Here is a 20,551-nt window from a genome sequence, read left to right as displayed (position 1 = left end):
GTTGTTTTTCTGCATATCATATCAGTGTATGTCTTCAGTCTTTGGGAGAAATAAGACTTCACTGGAGGGAGTGGAACAGCAACAAAAATGTTTTTAAACGTGCTCTAAGACCAGCTCATGTCTTAACATTATTGCATCAAAACACACTGAGCCACTTTTATTGTTTAATACCCACAGCAATTCTTCTGGAATTTTAAATATAGATATTAGGGTACAGAAATTCCTAATGTTTAAGTACACGCATATATATTCTTTAGGCTGATGAACAGAAAGTAAAGATTTGCTCAAACTAAACTTTGAGAATGAAGTCCAAGCACACAAAGCAATGTCCACCTCCCTCCCGCTGCTTGGCTGCATTCCTGAGGGCCAGTCTTACATTTATCACAGTATATATTTCTTGGTTTTCCAAAAAGAGTATTAGGCTAGAAAACATTATGTCTTCTACAGTGGGTAGAATTCAAATTGTCAAATGAATACATTTACACCTGCTGAATGTAAAATCAGTATGCTGAAACGTTCAATCAGTTGTAGTTAATTTTATGGAATGTGGATGAATTTTAGTGTCGTTTGGGCCCCTAAGGTTTTCTTAGGTTGATATTTACTCTGTAGTAACCTTCATAATCAGTAAAAGGTAAAGATGCATATATAATCCAAGATCACACGTTCGGTAATTTACCCAATTTATTTCCATTCTTGTATAAAATGCACAGATTGCTCTTTTAAGCACACTACTACTTTAAGCTTAAGTAAATTAATATGATGTTTGTGTGACTTGTCTTTCTCCTTCATGTCCAGTCACTGTCCCAAGCTGTTGGTATACTCTGCCAGTACTGATGATTAAAATACTGATATAAATGGTAACTGAGCTGTTTTGTAGTAGCACTTTGTGTAAATGACATTTATGAAGACTAACCAATCTCACAAGCAAATATTGAGAGAAAGATTTCTAAAAGACTGTTGAATATTGCTTTTACTTATCTTTCTTTGTCAGTTGTGTTTAATACTCCATCAAGAATTCAAGCAAATTTCAAGAGAGTACCTTTTTCGATTTACTGCAAGCAAATTTTACCTTCAGAATAAAGTAGTTGGATGGCACTAGTATTTTGAGCTTCAGTATTGTTTTGCATAGCAGCACACTGAAAAATGTGCCTATGCCAATAAACATTTTAATGATTCCTCATATCTACATTTTTAAGCTGCAGCAGAATGCAGCACATTCTGTACTAGATCATTGGTTCAACCAAGGAAATCAAGTTTTGTTATATCTGAGTAAACTTAGAAAAACCTATTTATATTTCACATTTATGCAAATAATTGCATCTAGAGCTGAGTGAAAGAATAAGGCTTTTAGCACCAGTTGGAGCTGAAATTTATCTTTTATAGATTAGGAGTTTTACTCGTCATGTGGATGGTGTTGTTTATTTTCCTTCTTGGAGCTTCATTTTAACTGAACAAATCTCAAAGTCAGGGAAAATCTGTGCGAATTGCTCTCTTCTGTTTTGTTAGCTGAGCTTCAGCCTGTTTGATTAGACTCAGACGTTGACATTTAAAGTTAAGCACATGCATATTAATTGTAGTAAATGGGGAAGGATGACTTGTGACTTGGATGCTTTGCTGAATTAGAGGCTGCGACAAACACGTACTCAGCGCTGGTTTCGGAGGGAGAATTGTGCCAAAGCAGTTTCCTAGTGACATGACTGAAATAATGTCAAAACTCTTGAAATACATTTTCTCATTTAAAATTATGGTCCTGATTAATGGCAAGCAAAGGAGCGTAGACTGAAGTTTTTACATAAACTTTTTTCCTTCCTTCTAGCTTATTAAAATTCCCAGAGTTGATCTGCCAAATGAAGCACATACATTTAACTTCTACGTGTCAAATGTTGGCAAAGATAACCCTCAGGGCAGCTTTGACTGTGTCCAGCAAACGGACTCAAGGTAAGTTTTACTTAACGTTTTCTTTCATGGCAAATTTAAGTAGATTCTGTGGTTTTGAGCATATAGCGAAACCTTTAACAGAAGCATGCTCCTAGTGACGAGCTGCAGTAGAAAATTAATTCCTAGCAATAGCGTGATTTCTTGCTAATTATAAACACTTGCTTTTACATAAAATTCTTTCTGGTTTTGCTCCGATAAAAAGTAACCTTTTGAGTTCTTGCTGCTGTTTTTAAAAGCATTTGGAGTTCAGTATGGGCCAAGCTAGACCAGATCCATTCTGCAACCATATGTAAATATGATTATGGCTGGCAGCATGCTAGCATGCTGGCCATGATGGATAGTTTCTTATTTTAAGAACCACATAACTTTGTGACCTTATCCGTAATTCCATGACCATGGCATTTCAGAACCCAAACGTAATACAGCAGCACCTTGTCCTGGTCCATTCTGTCAAAGTGAACAGTGTTAACATCTACTGAAAAGGCAAGAAAATACTGTGCTTTTACACAACATTTGCTTCAGCTTCTAGAATTTTACATTCGGTGTAGGATTGATGTAGTCCAGTGGTGTTGAATAGCTGGTTGTCCCCTTCGATCGATGCTGACATCTCAGGTAGAGTTTGTGTTGATGTGGGAAGCCGATCGCAAACGGACACAGTGACGTGTCTCCAAAAGGTGCTGCTCGGGTTCTTGGACACAAGAGAGCTTTTGCCCTCAATGTCAAAACAGAGATTCTCAGAGAGCAGGTTGTGGGAGCAATAAGAAAATGAGCTCATTTAATAACTCTCTGCCTAATGGGAGATCTCTCGGCATCCTCATCCTTCTTTCTCCCCTTGCATTAGGTCTGTTCTGCTACAATACAGCCTTTCAGTGAACTCACTGAACTGGCGGGACTGGAAGAAGCTGAGTGGTTTACTGGGGGCGCCTGGGGGAGCGTGGGGCTTGTTTGTTTGTTTGTTTTTGATTAAACTCTTATCTGAGGTTGGCACAAAGCAGGTGGCAGGGGTGCATGTGAAGGGTCTTGCCTGCGGTCCTGCCTTGCCTCTGGCGAGCATCTCTGAGGGCACTTTCTTCTTGGGAAGGAGCACCTTCACTGGAATTAAACTCTATTTTTTAGTGTAAGATTACATTTCAGCTGCTTTAGCTCTGAATATTTCTGAATAGCGTGCCTAGGTAGTTTTAATGCGATTTTATTTTGCTAATCTACTTCAAAATCTAACTCAGACTAGCTTTTCCAAAGTCTTTTGTAGCCACCTCTCAGTTTGTGCAAAGTGCTTGCAAAGTTAATACAAAATTTGTGTAGTGTTACATTTGGAGTAATTTAAAACAATAAAACCAGAAGGGACTTCTGCAGGGTGTCTAGTCTAATTTTCTGCTCAAGTCAAGTCTCGCTTCAAAACAGGCTCGGATTTTGAAAATGCCCAGCCCGAGGAAGGGGATTACACAGTGTCTTAGTGCTTGGCTATTCCTGTGGTTAAAAAGCACGTAAAAGGCAGCAATATTGAAAGAAATGGGCAATGGGTAAAAGCTGTGCTTTAGATGGCAAGAAGGATCCTTTTTTCTGAGTAAATGTGCCAATTTTGGAGTGAGGAATCATTACATAGATCTAGGCTGTGGACTAAACTGTAGATTTGTCGTCTTGAAATATTTGTCGGTGGCTTGGTCCAGCTTTGCGAGGTTCAGAAACTATGTGGTAGGTTGAGACACGAGATTCTTGACCCTTCTTGGAGCCATGATGGGGAGTTTTAGGGTGGTTGAAATGTTTTGGGGTAGCTAAAGCCAGTGCCCTTTCTCTGGTCAGAGCCGTTGCCGTGACGGGTGCGGCACAGCGTACTCGTTAAGAGTGGTGCTAATCAGGCCAGTTTAAACGAAGCTGCTGTCAATTAGTCGAGGTGCCCTCCTTGCTGGGCACAAGGCAGTGCAGGAGCGCGTGTGGACTGACCGCAGAGGGCCGGGCCCCTCCAGAAACACCTCCTGATGCTATGGAGGAGACCTCACTGTCCTTCCCCTCGTGTGGGGTTTGCTCTAGGTGCCTCTCGTTGGACATGGATCCTCAGAGAAGCAGGCGGGCAGAGCACAAGCCCTCCTCAGCGCCAAGAAACGCATAGAGCGGGCGAGGAGGAGGGCGGACATCTTGGGAAGTGAGATGAGGAGACGTGGGGAGCGCAGGCTGTGCACAGGTCTTGAGGGAAGGACGGCTTGTCGTCCATGGGCCTGGGGCCACCATGGGCCAGCTCAGGCCACCTCAGGCAGAGTTGAGGAGGTGTGTGCCTCACAGGTGGTGGAAAACCTCTGGGACAGGAGCTGCCCACCATTAGGCTTCTGACGTGACTGCCCGATGAGTGACTGCCCGAGTCGCCCCGTCATTGTCATTGCAGCCGTTATCACTTCCACCGCCAACACTGCCCCGAGTCTGCCTCTCAGGTACAATTATGTGAGGAAATGTCATTACATCGACAGGTGAAACTGATACAATTTGGCTGCGCAGAGACAATTTTAAATAGATTTATGCCCTAGCTAGCGGTCAGAACTGGAAAACATATTTCTTCACCTGTTAAGACAGGTTTTAAAGTTCCTGATACAACCATACTTCTAAACCTGAACTAGTGCTTGGGCTCAACCTTTTTCAATGTTTTTATAGTTCTGGAGCCTCGCAACTCAGTTGCCTGGGATTTATACAGAATAAAATTACAGTATGTGCAACAAGCGATTCCTATCAGACGACCAGAGAGCGCATGACCCAGGCAGAAGAGGAGTCGCGCAATCGAAGTGCAAAGGTTATTAAACCTGGTGGACCATTTTTAGGTATGGTTGTATTTCATTTTCTAATAGCTGTCTGTAAGATTTCAAATTCGGTAATTCATCTTTTCAGTGTGGTGGTGTCCTCAGAGGTCTCGGGTGTAGGTAGCTTGCCCTCACTTGGCAGATTTGCTGTCTCCTGTTGCTGCATTCAGACATTAGCCTTTTTTTCCTTCCTTTTTCCCATATTGCTTGACTGGTTGAAAGTTTGACCATTGAGGTGAGGGTTTTTACCACCCCATGCACTTACATCCTCTGGTTTAGGAGCTAATGTTTTGCTTTTGTAACAGCACTTTTGAGTACTTAAATACTGTGCTAAACTATTAACCTCAATTTTTAATCTAAAAAAAATAAGGTTGCAGAAGTCTCATATACAAATTCATAAGCTTGATTTGGAAAGCTTGGCTTTTCACATTTCTTAATCCTGATTGAATTTTATTTATTTGATATCTTGGTCATCAGTAAGCAACTGTTACTACAAGACTGTTTTGTTGTTTGTTTTTTTTTTTTAAAGAAAAAAAAGGTTGTAGTAAGGTAATGTTGGCATCTCCCCATGGATTTTGTTGTTTCCCACAAAACAAAAAGCATTTGGGTGGTATCATTCGTTATTAGACTGTTCTGAGTACTGTTTCCCAGAGGAGCCTGGAGCTGCAGATCCAGGGTGAGCATCCACTTTGTAGGCACTTGGTGGTCGGGCAGCAGTGACCTGGAGCAGGTACATCAATCTTAGAATCACAGAATCATAGAATCGTTTGGGTTGCAAGAGACCCTCAGGATCATCAAGTCCAACCATACCCTAACTCTAGCACTAAACCGTGTCCCTAAGAACTTCACCTATACGTCTGTTCAACCCCTCCAGGGATGGTGACACCACCACTGCCCTGGGCAGCCTGTTCCAAGGCCCGACAGCCCTTTGGGGAAGAAATTGTTCCCAAGATCCAACCTCACCCTCCCCTGGTGCAACTTGAGGCCGTTTCCTCTGGTCCTGGCGCTTGTTCCTTGGGAGCAGAGCCCGACCCCCCCTGGCTCCAAGCTCCTTTCAGGCAGTTCAGAGATCAGAAGGTCTCCCCTCAGCTCCTGCTCTCCAGGCTGAACCCCCCAGGTCCCTCAGCCTCTCCCATCACACTTGTGCTCCAGACCCTCACCAGCTCCATTCCCTCCTCTGCACTCTCTCTAGTGCCTCAATGTCTTTCTGATGATGAGGGGCCCAGAACTGACCCCAGGATTCAAGGTTTGGCCTCACCAGTACCGAGTACAGTGGTACAATCACTTCTCTAGTCCTGCTGGTCACACTATTCCTGGTACCAGCCAGGATGCTGGTGGCCTCTTGGCCACCTGGGCACACTCTGGCTCATGTTCAGCTGCTGTCACCAACACCCCCAGGTCCTTTTCCAGCCGCTCTTCCCCGAGCCTGCAGCGTTCATGGGGTTGTTGTGACCCAAGTGCAGCACCCGGCACTTGGCCTTGTTGAACCTCAGACAACTGGCCTCAGCCCATTGACCCAGCCGGGCCAGATCCCTCTGTATGGCCATCCCACCCCCCAGCAGATCAACATTCCCACCCAACCTGGTGTCATCTCCAGACTTACTGAGGGTGCACTCGATTCCCTTGTCCAGATCATTGATAAAGAGATTAAGCAGAACTGGCTCCAATACTGAGCCCTGGGGACACCACTCGTGACCGGTTGTCAACTGGATTTGGCTCCATTCACCACAACTCTTTGGGCCCGGCTCTCCAGCCAGTTCTTTATCTTCATTGAGTAGAACAGGCTCTCACTTGGCTTTGGCTGCCGTCCTCCAGCACGGACATCCCTGGTAGTGATGGTCCATAGCTCACTCTGCCTCAACTTACTGCAGAGCATTTTGAGCCAGTGGAGTCGTGGGTTTTGGAGATACAGATGTAAGTGTGTATGGCCTTGACACTAAGGAAGCTGGGAATGGGTTAGTGCCAGGACATGAAGTTGTTCTGGTTTCCCCATAGTGTCCATGCTGCTCTTTAACAGCAGCGTGACCGGGCCGCTTTCATGTATTTCAAACCTTCTCATTTGGAGAAGTTCTATTTCACGTGTGGTTGATCAGCCTGATTTTTGTCGGTTTAAACAGATCTTAGGTGAATTTAACATTAAATAAATGGGGTCTCAAGACTGACAGTAAGACCATTATGGTGTTTGGGGATGTGTTGTTTCAGACTGGCATTGATGAGGCTCAGGTAGGACAGGTCTAGCTGCTGGTAGGCATGGGGTGACTTTGCAACATTCTTCATGCAGGACAAATTAGGAACTGGAGTTGTTGGTCATGTTAATGATTATGTTTTCAGATAATTTTGGGTTTTTAAGCGATTCAGAGACACGACTTCACGAGCTATTTTGTTTGAATGCTGCTTACACTATGGGCTGTGTGGTGGGTTTGTGTATCTCCATCAAATTTAACTCATCAAAGCGTTTGTAATGTGTTCAACAACCAACCAGCAAAGTTCATAAGGTTCTAAAAAAGTAACCCTGTGTGTGCACACTTAGGTTTGTTCTTGAAAACCAGAAGGGTAAAGTCCAGGTAATATGCAGGATGGAAAGGTTATAAAGATTTGGTCTCCACTACAAAATCGAAATAAATTTTGGCTGTTCCAAAAGTCTCAGAGTCTGTGTGTCTGTTAGAGGAGGCAGGCTCCAGATTTTGCCACCAATACTTATTAAAGTCTCCTTCATGTACCAAACATGAGTTGTTGGTTTCAGAAAAATGCCTAGGTTGGGTCACATCCTCTGTTAGATTGCAGACCATGTTGACTACAGTGATTTTCTGTAATATTTGATGAATCTTTTTTTTTCTGTCTGATAGCAAATGCTATTTAAAAACACAGACTATAGAAATGTGGGTCTTTTTCTGGAAAACTGACGTTCAAGTTGGGTGATGTTATTTCTCAGTTCTGGATGCATCGCTTGCAAACACTTGCATTGTTTGTTGAGTGAGAAACACGTATTTTTATAGGGTTTGATCCAAAATGCTGTGCAGGCCATGTTTTAGAAATTCTCTGGCCTTGGTCCCAAGAGCTGTTAAATCTTTGGTATATTGTTTCTGACAAACTTGGGCTTGTTTAGTAAACGGGAAAGATTTCAGTTTAAAATGTGGTGTAACTTACGGTAACTCAAGTGATTAACACCAAGTGCTTGTAGTTTCTTTAACTGGTGATGCAATTAATTGTATAGACTTGGTCTCGCTAGGCATTAATGAGGAGTCTTTTAATTACATGCAAGACCCTTGCATCACACTTTAGAGTACTCTCCTTAAAAAAAGAAGAGCCTGATTTTGGGTATTCAGTGCTTGAGCTTATAAACTGGAAAAAATAATAAAAGCACAATCTACATGAATAATTGGTAAAGTCTTCCTACCAGTATCACTCATTGACCAGCTTTTTTTTTTAATTGAATGTTTTTTCATTAATGCCTAGCTCGAGCCACCTTTACTACCTGCGTATTCTTATAGAACTTGAAATGCTAAATAAATACAGTTTTTAGAGTTTATCCAGCTTAGTACATTCTTGTAAATCAACTCTCTTGTTTTCTCTTGGCCTCCCACGTCAACTTTTTTTTTTTTCTTTTTCTTTTTTTTCACCTTTACTTTAGGAAAAAGAGTCCAGATCAGAAGACCACCACAAAGCACTCCAGATGCTGCTCCCAAGAGGAAGAGGTCGACACCCATGAACCCCGCAAATATGGTACGGAGGACTCACACACACGGTGCTGTTTCTCAGCGACCGTACAGGGACAGGGTAATTCACTTACTGGCACTGAAGAATTACAAGAAACCAGAGTTACTTGCTCGCTTGCAAAGAGATGGAGTCAACCAAAAGGACAAGAATTCCCTTGGGATTATCCTTCAGCAGGTGAGATAATGCAGTTTTATGCCAGCTTTTTTTTTTGAGGTGTGTTACTCTCGTGTTTAAATTAGAAAATGATAAACAACTTAAGTACTACTCCGTGTTTAAATTTTTCAGTCAGCTTTATACATATGCCCAAACTGTAAGTTAACATGAGAGAAAGGAAAGAAATACTTAAGAAATTTTGGGGAGTGTTTTTGTTTTGCTAGAATGGCAGGCAATAATTTACTTCTGGCTTTGTTGCTCTTAATGTGTTATTTTTTCCTCTTTTACTTGGGCTGCTTAACTGCTTGAGAGAAACTGGCTCTGTGTTCTCTCAATTGTGTGAAATAGTTTGTCATAGTACTTAATATTTCTTGTGATGAGTTTATGAGAAATTGGGTAATCACATAGGTCAGTATTTCATTTGAACATTGTCGGTGGCCTGGAATTGGTACTTGGCTTCTTGTAGGGTCTGTTGGGATTGCAAACCAGGGAAGAGTGTTACAGCCGAATTGTAAGTAAAAAAGGTGATGGTCCGATTTTGAGCATAATCTTTCTTTGCTGTCATGTGGATTGTGTCTTTATCTTACGTGAAACCTTTTTTTATTCAGTAGCTTTTCCAGTGCTCTTTTCAGTTAAGTTCCACTTGTATTTCTTTATCATATCCATTAAAATTATTGGCAAGACAATAATGTTACAGCTGAAACTTGTAAGCTCTTTGTTCAAGTTTGTCATGCGAGTTTTCTACTAAAACAGCTCAGAAGAGTCTTCAAAAAGTATTGTGAGATGCAGTGGCTCCTCCCTTTTTAATGTACCCATAGGCTGTGGCTGAATATGCATATATTAATATGTAAAGCAGGAATATTTCATATTTATCTAGGGAAAAAGCATTTTGGAACCTACTCAAGTGAGTAAAATTCAACATTTATATGACTTTGGCTGATCCTACATGGAATTTTAAAAGCTCATTCTTTGAATATGTTAAGCGTTGTTGCTTTGTTTGGCCAGTAAACAGTAGTTTTTTGACCCTGAAGACATATACAATTTAGTGAGAGCCATGTTCTTACATACAGAATGAAGTAGTTGATTTATACTTTTAAGTTGATTATAAAATTCTAAAACCTCTGCTCCCAAGAGGATAAAAGGTGCAAAAATTTTCTCCTGACCCATTATGCTTGACAATGTTTAAGCAGACTTACTTGGAGTCTGTCTTCTCTGTGTGATTTGAACCACCTCAAGGTATTGGTTTGCATTCAGGAATGGTCATGTTAGCAAAACTACAACCTGAAAAGCCTTGCTCACATATTTCTTAGCTTCATAATGGGTTTTTTTGGTACAAGTGTAGAATCAGCGGCCTGTACTTGATAAGATCTAATATGCACAGATTTGCTTGTCTTGGAACGCAACTTTAATTCTGTTTTTAAGAAGTGAATTACTGTTTCTGAGTATCTCTGTTACTCTTAATTTTTTTGAAGATGGGGACAGATAGACCTGCACACACACATGAATTAGCTTTTGGAGGAAAAATAGGCAAAGCTGCAAAAAGTAGTGGTGATATGGTGACGAGTTATTCAGCATTTCAGGCAAAATGATGGAGACTTTTTTTTCTTTGAGGGTTTCTCTGAAACTCTGAACCAATGTCAGGTGATGAAGTCTAAACCAGCACTTTATATGTCAGTGGTCTCAAGGGTTTTTAATGTTTTGAGCATACTTTGTATTTTTCTTAAGGAAGATATAAGCCCATTTTGTTTTCAGAGGTATACAGCAAGACACACACACGACCTTCTCATGACAGTGGTTTGCTGTAATGAACCTTGTCTGCACAATGGGGAGCGCATCTGGGCCCGTACACCTCTCCTTAACCGTTTTAGCACTAAATCTCGTTTTCAAAATATAACTTGTAAGATATGAGTACAGTTACTTTTTTCCCCTGAATCGGTAAAACTTCAATATGGCTTAAAACTAATGAGAGAGTTGAATAATGAATCTTTGCACTAATATAAGTTGTTCAGTGCCAGTTAGGTTGTCGCATACGACTGTTCTGTAGATAGCTATAGTTTGTTGTGACTCGGGAACCTAAGACAAGCAGTTCTGTTTGTCAAGAGAAATAACGAATGCTGAGGTTGTTATTGTGATGGTGGAAAACACTCGTTGTTCCAGGCACAGTCTGTGCTCTGCCATCGCTGTGCGGCTGCAGAAGACAAAAGAACAGCAGGTGTCCTCCTGAGGTTGAAAAACTCTGAGTTTGTGTGTGGAGATAGTGTTCTTTGGTTTTTAAAAATAAAGAAAAATAAATAAAAACTAGGCCTCTCGATATATCTCGTCTAGTGAAGATTTAAAGTGTTGGCGTAGTTTGCCTTGATTCTCAACGCTGTATTAAAGACAAAACACCAAGTACGTGGTGCAGAGAGAGGTTTTCATGGAGTATGTTTCATACATGCTTGCAGCAGTTTGGGATTTTCTTACGTCCCAGACTGACCACATTTTAAAAAATCTCTGCTCGTTACATGAGAGCTACTTTGATCTTCACATCTGAAAACCCTGGAAAACTGGTGTGTGATTTTGTTTTCAGCTTTGATTAAGCTTTGCAGTACCAATCTTTTTTTTCCTGTAGTTTGCATTTAGGTATAATGAACATTTATTCTCTTAAATGTCTGCCTGTAGGTAGCCAACCTGAATCCAAAGGATAATTCTTACACTCTGAAGGATTATATATTTAAAGATATTCAAAAAGATTGGCCTGGATACAGTGAAATAGATAAACAGTCATTGGAGTTAATACTTTCTAGGTAAGTTCAGTCTCTAGGGGAAGGAAAATAGCCATTTAAAAAACTTTTTCTGGGAAATGAATGCCTCTCTTCCCTCTAATGAAAGAACTATGACATAAACATTTTTGCCTTCTAACCTGAAATGTTGGGTCATCCTTACAGAAAGTTAAATTCATCTCAGAATGCCACCAGCACCAGCCATGTGGTATCTCCTGTAAATTCTAATAAAGATGCTTCATCAACACCTTCTCAGGTAATTTTAAGATTTATCACACTTTATATTGGGGTAAAAGCTGTGATGTGATGCACTGGTATTTTTGTCAACACATGGAAAACTGAAGCATTTATTTCTAGTTGGATTATTATATTTGTTTTAAAGACAATTGCACTGTCAAATACTGCAAAAAAATTATGGTCATGTAGCTTAAGGACTGCTATATTTAGTGTTCTGTGTTGCAGAATGTTTATTAAAATATTCAGAAAAATAAACAATTCCTGGCTACACAGTGTTTTGTAAATACACCCAGATCTCTGACAGAGACCACCCCATTGTTTTTGCACAGCCAACACATTGGCAAAAATCATAACTGTCCATCCACAGCATGTTGACCTTGCAGAAGCCTAAACTCACCTGCTGAGCTTCTTGGTTACCCATTATTGTTACACAACCTTGTACTTTCTGGTTAAATATTTAAAACGGTTTCATATTGCCACATAACTTGTTTATCTTGGTGTGTAGGAAGGTCTTCTAAAAACAAGATATGTATATGTTTTTGTTATGTGATGACACATGTTCAAGGTTCTTTGTGATATGATAGTTATAATAAAATACGCACAAACATCCTTGTGCTACTGTTTGAATATAAAGCTTGGGAAAGTTCAGAATAAGGACAAACCACAACAGTGGTCCACTTGGAGGAATATTTTTTTTCCTATAGGCATCATTTAAGCACCCATTTTTCACAGTTGGACTCGATGATCTTAAAGGCCTTTTCCAACCAAAATTATTCATATTCTATGATTTTGATTTAGGGCAGCCCAGGTGTGAGAAGGCAGACTTCGTATAAAAGGTATTTCTTTAAGGAAAAGTTTGATACTTTCTGTGACTAAAACTGCACTTCAATGCCTGCAGTGTACAGCGATAAGGTAGGAAGTACAGAAAGTCTTTCACCACTCAGCTATTTACATTTAATTAGAGAAGGGAGGTTACTCCTGTCTTTCCCTAACTTTATTCCAGTGAGGGCATGAAGTGGTGCAGGTGCCAGGGGCGCTTTACGCACAGGATCTGGATTTATCCCAGCAGGGTGGCGCAGAGCCATGCCTGGCATTCCTGGTCCAAGCTTGTACATCAACCTGAGCAGCGTGTTTTAGCTTCAGAAGAGGATGTGAACCAGCGCATCAGCTGAACAACAGCCAGAACGACAACTGTAGCGAAACGAGGGGTTTTAGCTGTTCTTGTCAGCTTTGCACTTCACATGCTCTGATAAGCATACTGCTGCGTGCTTCTTGGGCTGCTTCAGTAAACTGAGTGACTGTGTGACAGCAAAATCTGACTCTTAAGCTGGTCTGTCCGAACGGAAATCAGTACCTAAAGAACACCGACCTGACCTCATTTTGGTGAAACCTTTGATAGAGCTGCTGAACACGGCATCTTTGTTCCAAAGCCTTTTGTAGAATCATTTTGGTTGGAAAAAAACATCAAGATCATAAACTCTAAACGTAACCTAACTCTAGCCCTTTCTGGGAAGAAATTGTTCCTAATATCCGATCTAAACCTCCCCTGGCGCAACTTGAGGCTGTTTCCTCTTGTCACTTGTTCCTTGGCAACAGAGACCCACACCCTCTATGCTTTAGCTGTGGATTTGAAGAACACTTTGGTAAATCATAAGATTAGAAACTAAGAATGAAACAAACCATGTCTTTAGCTGCAGTGCTTCCTTCTTTGACAGCTGTTTATAGATGAGAAAGATGTATTTCCAACAATTGCCTGTTCAGAAATGTTTCTTTTTCAGAATGGGAGTAAAACTTATTTCTGCTGAGTTTGGTGTTTTGGTTTGGTTTGGTTTTTTTTGTTATTACTACAGAAACGGCCTTCGGATTCCAATTTTATCAATCCCATGATGAACAAGAAGCAGAGGATCTCTCACTTGACCAGTCGGTCCCAGTTCAGTGGCCTGTTGCCCCCCTACAGCGAGAAAGCTGCTGCCACTTCGCCGCCCCCCCGTCCTGCAGCCACCCCCGCGCCCCTGCCGCTGCTCCCCACGTCCAGCCTTCCCCAAACCTCCAGCTCCCCCTGCACCCCTGAGGGCCGCGGGACACAGGACCTGCCGGTCGACACCTCCAGTCAAAACCGCAGCGGCATCTACGAGGACCAGCAACAGAAATACACCTCTCAGACTCGTTTGGGAATCCCAGCCGCAGTGCAGGTGGAGCATCCTGAGACCGCAGTCAAGAAGCGTGTGATGTTGTACCAAAAGCCCAAGAAGGTAAAAAAGCGTGAGGACATGGACAAAACTGAAACTCAGGACTCTACGAGTGCGAGCGAGGAGGAGAAAGACCTTAGAAAAGAAGAAACTGCAAAGCCAAAAGAATCCTCCTGTTTGGATTCATGTGAAGGTATAAATACGCTGCTTTTCCTGACTATTATACGGCTAACACTGCTGAAAAGGGACCAGTAAAACCGGGCACTGGAAATGCAAATGGTGTATTTTTTCACTTGCTATACATTAAGTGCCTTTCCATTATCCCCACTTCATGGCATGAAAAGTCAATTTTTTTTCCTGCCATTGCACCACGTTGTAACTGTCAATTTAAAAACAAAACACAGAAGCTGGACTTGTTCTGCTGGAACCTTAGCTAAAATTAGGTTCATTTTGAAGAGTTCTCACTCTGTAGTACAAAAATCTTTAGAACAAAGAAATCTTAAATGGATTGCTGTTGGATGGAAACCAGTTAAAAGGAAGAGCTAGGAACTAGAAAATCACAAGTAATGCGTGGGTGATGTGGGCTTTTTTGTTTGTTTTTGGTTTGGTTTTTTTCTTGGTTTCCAGGAAATTGACAGTTTACTGAAACTTACTCCACTTTTTCCTTCAGCAAATTTCAAAGTCTATATGCTGAAAATAAAAACCTGTCACAAGTACTTATTGCATATTAGTTTACTGAAACACATGGATCAGATATTAAATGTATTTCATCTGTATTACAATGCAAGGTTCATGGAACTTGGCCTTGTCATGGAAAGCCTAAAATGTATGTAAACTGGCATGTGATCTACTAGAATGTTGGTTTGATGCATGCTGTAAGCTCCTCTCAATGCTAGCTGCAGAGCTCATGACTTCAAAAGATACAGAAATGTTACACACTTAAAATGGCATTGAAATGCTTAACAGAAATGCACAAAGAATTTCTTAACGCACACATACAATAGGGCAGAGTTCAGTTCCTTTGCTAAATCTTATGTATTGTTGAATTTCAGAGGTTTGACTCACAAATTAGAAGTCAGGTTTAGCCCTTTCCTCTGACAGCCCAGGGGCATCTCTAGGGTGTGCAGGGTGCCCCTTTGAAGCATTGTTCTGCTTGCAGATAACAGTGCTTTGAGCTTTTCTCATTTACCACACAGTGCACACGTGGCTTGGGATTGCTTTGAAAATGTTCGTGCTCAAATTTATAAACATATGAGCATCTTTTTCCAGAAGCCGGTAACAAAATTCTAAACAGCTAGGGAAGGAAAAACCTCTACTACGTTGCAGGTTGGTGCTTACACTGAAGCTTTCAAATGGACTGAGCCACGTCAACAAATGTACTTGAATTTTTGGAAATTAAATGCTCTCAGCAAAACTGTTCACAGAAGTTGTACTGTACATACTGTGACTATGAATATTACTGTTTGCATTTCTCTCAAATTTTCTTCTCACTTTTACACTTTTCATACTCCTGCCATACTGCATAAAAATTTTAAAAGCAAAAGCATTTAGTAAAACACCGCATGATAGCTCTTTTTTCTCCCCGTGACTTAGAGCTCGGATATCTCAGAGTTTGGCAAGAATGGCTAAACTGAGAAATACTGTGTTTAAACAGCAGCAGTGTAAGATAGTAATAAATATAAAGGATTGTGTCCTATTTAAGATTGCTGCAAAACCCCAAATGAAAAGCAGACATCAGTTACCAAGGTAGTGAGTGTTCCTTTGTGTTTTCCTTCCTTTTCCTTACAGCAGCTGTTTCTCTTATTCGTCAGAAAGACAGGGGGCTCTTGAAATACTCCTTTAAAGAGAGGGATTAGAGAGTAAGTGTATGGTACTTTCATAATGCCATTTAAAAGAGCAATTAACAAGGGCAAATAACTTTCAAACCCAGCATTGCGAGGTTAATGAGGAGCAAGCCTTTGTCACAGGGTACTGAAGCCTGAATGCCAGTAACCCACCCACAATGCTATTGACTTCCCTGCTTAGAGGAGTGCTGAAATTAAATCTAATTAAATCTAATATCCGTAACTGGCAGGGAAGGTGGGATAAAAACATGGCATGGAAAGAACTTCACCTTTCTACTCTCTTTCTTTCTGGAACCTGAATGTTTATGTGTATCTGTCTGTCTGTCTATCTATCTATCTATCTATCTATCTATATCTCAAGCTGTTGTCTTTTGTGCAGCTGCATTTGTTGCTGCATAACTGGAATTGCTATGCAGATGCCACATCATGTCTTCAAATACGAAAAGCTGACCTTAGGTTAGTACTGAGGCAGCACAGAACCTGTAGAATAAAGCAGCCGTGCCCTCTCTCTAAACCCTGGTACTGACTACTGTGGTGTGGGACGTGTGAGCCCTATTATTAACTTATAGAGCTTATCCCAAGTAATTTACTTTGAGAATAAAACTGTAAAGGATTTTTTCAGGCACTCCAGGTTGGTATTGTTTGGCTATATTAAAAATCCGTTTATTGCAAGTGTCAAAATTCTGCCTTTCTGTAGGAGCTGAAGAAACTCACGTTGCCTCCGTGGATTCCCCTTCATCAACAAGTGAACAACCGGACTACTTCATGTGAGTAAAATAAGAATTAAGTTTCTTGCCGCTCATTGAAGCATTTGAAAAATCACCTATAAAAACTCCAATTTTGCTACAAACCCAAAAATTTACCAAAATGTAATTATGGAATAATGACAAGTTCTTTTAAGTCACCCAGCTGCCTTATTCAAGTACCTACAAGTTTTAAATGTGGAGGTTATCCCTTAATTATTGTGGAGCAAAAGAAGCATTAAAAAGAATTTTTATTGTATTTTAGAAGAAGACTTAAAACACTCACTTTCGTTCTTCTTCAAGAACACAACAAAAAAGGAATACAAATGTGAGCTTTTTCTTTTTAGAGGTGAGGCAATACAGGAGGAAAGCTGAATGTAAAAATACCAAGTACGTAAACTTGAACATCTTTCCTGTGTTTTCACTGCTTAGTGTATCTAAGCTGAAAAGGTGGAGAGGGAAGGTAGCAGGCTTTATAGGAGTTAACCATCAATTATTTCTAAAGTTTTGATGTAAAATGGCCACGGACTCACTTGAAGCTACAGCAAAATATCCAATTTCACAATAGAATTGCAGACCAAAGAGCTAAAGGAAATAGAAGAGCCTCAATTCAAATTTTAAATTTCAGCTGCTTTATTTTGACAACAACAAAATAAAAATCATTACACTTGCATGTGAACTGTTACATATCTGCAATGACTAGATTATTGCAGTCTGTAAAACTCAAACCTACATTTCATTTCCAACCTCTGCTGGGTGTAAACAGGCAGATTCAGCTTTTCACTGTGTGCTCCTCAACGAGCTGAGAGCAGAGATACTGAGAAGTAAGGTATATGGTTATTTGATGTGATCTAATATTAAAGTTGGATGCCAATAGCCATTGCTAAAAGTTTAAAAAACCAAAAGCATTCATGCAAGATTTCATAAAACTGATTTAGTTCTGATTGAGAGTAAAAACTTAGATGAAGCATTCCCTGTGAAAGGAACAAACCCCTCGAACAATCTCACAGATAATCTAATGGCCACGATGTCCTGGAAAAAAATTAGGTTGTGCTGTTTGAGACACCTGCCTGATCATTACAGAAAGATTGAAACCTGAGAGCACCTGTAACTTGATGCAGTTTAAAGGACGTTGGTATTTTATTCCAGTTTCTCTTCCTGTCTCTAAGTGCTACATAATTCATGAGTATGATCACAACTTTAGCATAAGGATAGTTTCTGTCTTAATATAAAGATTATGACAGTAAAGGAAATCAAGCTTTTTAAGCAAAAGCGGGAAAACCAAAGCAGATTGACATTTTTGCCCACTTCCACTCCCATTTCTTCCCTCTCCATGCACATTGAGTGTGCTTTGCTGGGCACTTATCCTCTGCTGGGACGTGCTGTGGGATATACCTGCGTATTGTTCCACAGGTACCTCCCAAAATGTTGAAAGGCACCTTTAGTTTTCTTTTAAAAACTGCCTAATACTCTAATCAGATGCTTCTGACCCAGCATACATCACCAACAAAAGTTGTCATCCGTGTCGGTACAGACTTTCAACTTGTTAATTTTTTATGGCTTCTTTAAAATTAACCTCAGGGTGGTTTGGAGGATTCGTCCCCACATGGAGGTGTCTGTGTCATCTAAAGGGAACCAGGTAGTTCGGCTGGGAGGACCAGAATTATTGGTGTGACAGCAGTGGGAAATGGTGTCTGTTTGTCACATTGGCGCTTCATCTTGAATTTGTATAATGAGCTTGTTAAATCCGTTCGTGTTGATTTGAGGGAGAGGGGAATGAAGAAAGTTTCAATTGTATCAGTGCCTTTAAGCATTTATGGGTTTTGCCCTCCTGAGGAGCTGATGCGACGGGTAGTTTTGAGTTTCAGACTTCTCTGCAGTTTGTTTCTTTTGTGATTTTGGCAACTTTGTTGTTGAATGGACAACAATGGAACTGCTGTTCACTAGAATAATCAAATTTTGTCATTACCTGAGTTAGATAGGCACAAACGCAGCCAAAAACCTATCTGCATCCAACTCCATAAATGCAGTCCCTTCCAAAAATGTAAGGAAAATTAATTTTCAAAAGTAAATAGAACTTGATTAACCTGTCCCTTCATAGAAAGAGATTATGATTAGCAGTTTCTCGTCTCTTACTGAAGCTGATGTGTTTATTGGTCCTCCTATATTTGAATGATTGCTAATGTTTTCTAAGTATGCTACACTGCTTTTTGTGCAGCTTCTGAATAAAAACTCTAAAAACTAAAATATTAGCAAATAACAGTCACAAAAATATGGTAGATTTCTGTAATTACCTAAATGCATTATTTTGGAGCGCATGTGCTTACATGTAGAAACAAAGTCAGTCACATCGCGAACCAACTTAAAGCTTGGGTGTTTGTGCTTGATGTTCACTGTGAAATATCTGTTGTGTAAAATCACACGTATGCTTATTTTTCCTTTAGAAAATACATAGCTATAGTCTCATATGAGCAACGCCAGAGTTACAAGGATGACTTCAACGCAGAGTATGATGAATACAGGAACTTGCACGCTCGGATGGAAAGTATCAGCAGGAGGTTCATGGAGCTTGATGCACAGCGGAAGCTTCTTACTCCAGGGTCCAAAGAGTATCAGGTAAAGGAGGATAAAACAAGAGTATCAGGTAAAGGAGGATAAAACTGTGAAGATTGTGTTTCATCTCCCTCTTATCCCTTTCAAAAGTCCATGTTTTCAGCACAGGCAGACTCTTCAGTATATTTAGCTATTCAATTATATTGATATGGTTTTAAAAGACTTGCCAGGTGCAGTGTGTGAGGCTGAGTAATGAGTTGCCTAGCTGGAATGACCCAGCTGGGGCTTTGCTGACCCCTCAGTGTCCTGGCTGGTGAGCGAGTGCTCTGACACAGATGGAGGAGAAGATCAGAAATGTGTGGAAACCAGTGGCTGCAATCCGAAGGCCTTCCTGACCCTCTATTTCTTGTGATTCTATACATTGTCTAAACCTACAGTCACAACTTACTCCTTATCTTGCAGGTGGCTGATCCCAGCTACAATTTTAGCAGAAAAGGATGTTAAAAACCTAATATTCGATCTTTCCAGCCTGCAGTCTGATTTGGACATGCAAATTCCATATTTTCGATACCAGAATTCTCTAGTTCTGAGGAGTTCTGGTTGCTTTCATTTAGTTTATGACCAGATTGCAGATGTATTTGTGAGCGGAAGGAGTGTTTTAAAAATCCCTGGTACTGCTCAATCAGACAAAGCAAAACCTTGCAGAATTTGCATACATGCTCAGACCCTGCGTGGGCTAGCTCTGATTTTCGTAGCTTGACAAAACCCTGCAAAAAGGTGTTCAGCCCTCAAACCCCACCTGTTTGCACTGTCTGTGAACACACAGCAGCGTGAGCAACTTCTCAAAGGAAATCTTCAGACACGTGCTCCTTTTGTTGCCTCTTTACAGGTTTAATTGCAGATCCTGGGTGATACAGGGAGTTCGGGATTTATTTTGGCAATGCAGGAGAGTGGTGGCTCATGGATAAGAAAATACCTTGAGTAAAACTGAGCGTATTTTTAGTGTTTTACATAACTTCGCATTTTCTGGTAGTAGTGAAATGTTCTTCATACTGTCTTTGCTTTTTTTTTCTTGAAGATGCTTCATGAAGAAGTCTTAGAAGAGTATCGAAAGATAAAACAGGTAACGTGTAACACGAGATTTGTGGGAGGTAGTAATCATGAAGACTGGCTCAGGGCTATTGTTAAGCAAAAGACACGAAATCTTAAACTCCACAGAAAAATTTTCATGCCGTAATTTGCTTTTTATCCTTATCTTGACAGTCCAACCCCAACTACTATGAAGAGAAGTACAGATGCCTGTATCTGCACAACAAGCTGTCTCATATTAAGAGACTAATAGGGGAATTTGACCAGCGGCAAGCAGAGTCATGGCACTAGTCTTTGCTTCAACTGGGACATGTGAACGAACTGTAGCTTATTTATTTACAACTTAAGATTAGTTGCTCTAAGATTCTTTTGCATTATGGAAGTTTCAGTATTAGCAGACTTAAGTTAACTACTTTTGTTGTTGATGTTGCTTATATGCATATTCGAAGCTGCTTTTTCTGGTCCCTTTGTTTCTTCAAAACTTATGTTTGTCCATTGAAATAATTTCATCAGTAGATGCTGGGAGCCCAGTACCTCTACTAC

At 40.6% G+C, this 20,551-nt stretch overlaps 1 protein-coding gene across 1 annotated transcript in view; it reads left to right on the top strand.

Moving 5' to 3' along the window:
• Nucleotides 1-20,329, top strand: part of ELL2 (elongation factor for RNA polymerase II 2) — a 41,928-nt gene extending 21,599 nt beyond the window's left edge. Inside the window, exons 3-12 of the mRNA XM_065656670.1 lie at nt 1,817-1,938; nt 4,579-4,742; nt 8,353-8,612; nt 11,253-11,377; nt 11,519-11,609; nt 13,441-13,972; nt 16,321-16,390; nt 18,811-18,982; nt 19,998-20,042; nt 20,183-20,329. Coding sequence (XP_065512742.1) covers nt 1,817-1,938; nt 4,579-4,742; nt 8,353-8,612; nt 11,253-11,377; nt 11,519-11,609; nt 13,441-13,972; nt 16,321-16,390; nt 18,811-18,982; nt 19,998-20,042; nt 20,183-20,299 — 1,698 coding nt within the window. The 3' untranslated portion in view covers nt 20,300-20,329. The remainder of the gene's footprint in view (nt 1-1,816; nt 1,939-4,578; nt 4,743-8,352; nt 8,613-11,252; nt 11,378-11,518; nt 11,610-13,440; nt 13,973-16,320; nt 16,391-18,810; nt 18,983-19,997; nt 20,043-20,182) is intronic.
• The last annotated feature ends 222 nt before the right edge of the window (nt 20,330-20,551 follow it).

Source organism: Caloenas nicobarica, chromosome Z, assembly GCF_036013445.1.
Source record: "Caloenas nicobarica isolate bCalNic1 chromosome Z, bCalNic1.hap1, whole genome shotgun sequence".
Classification (NCBI taxonomy): domain Eukaryota; kingdom Metazoa; phylum Chordata; class Aves; order Columbiformes; family Columbidae; genus Caloenas; species Caloenas nicobarica.
The sequence above is the reverse complement of the archived record's forward strand: the minus strand, read 5'-3'. Positions and strand labels throughout refer to the sequence as shown.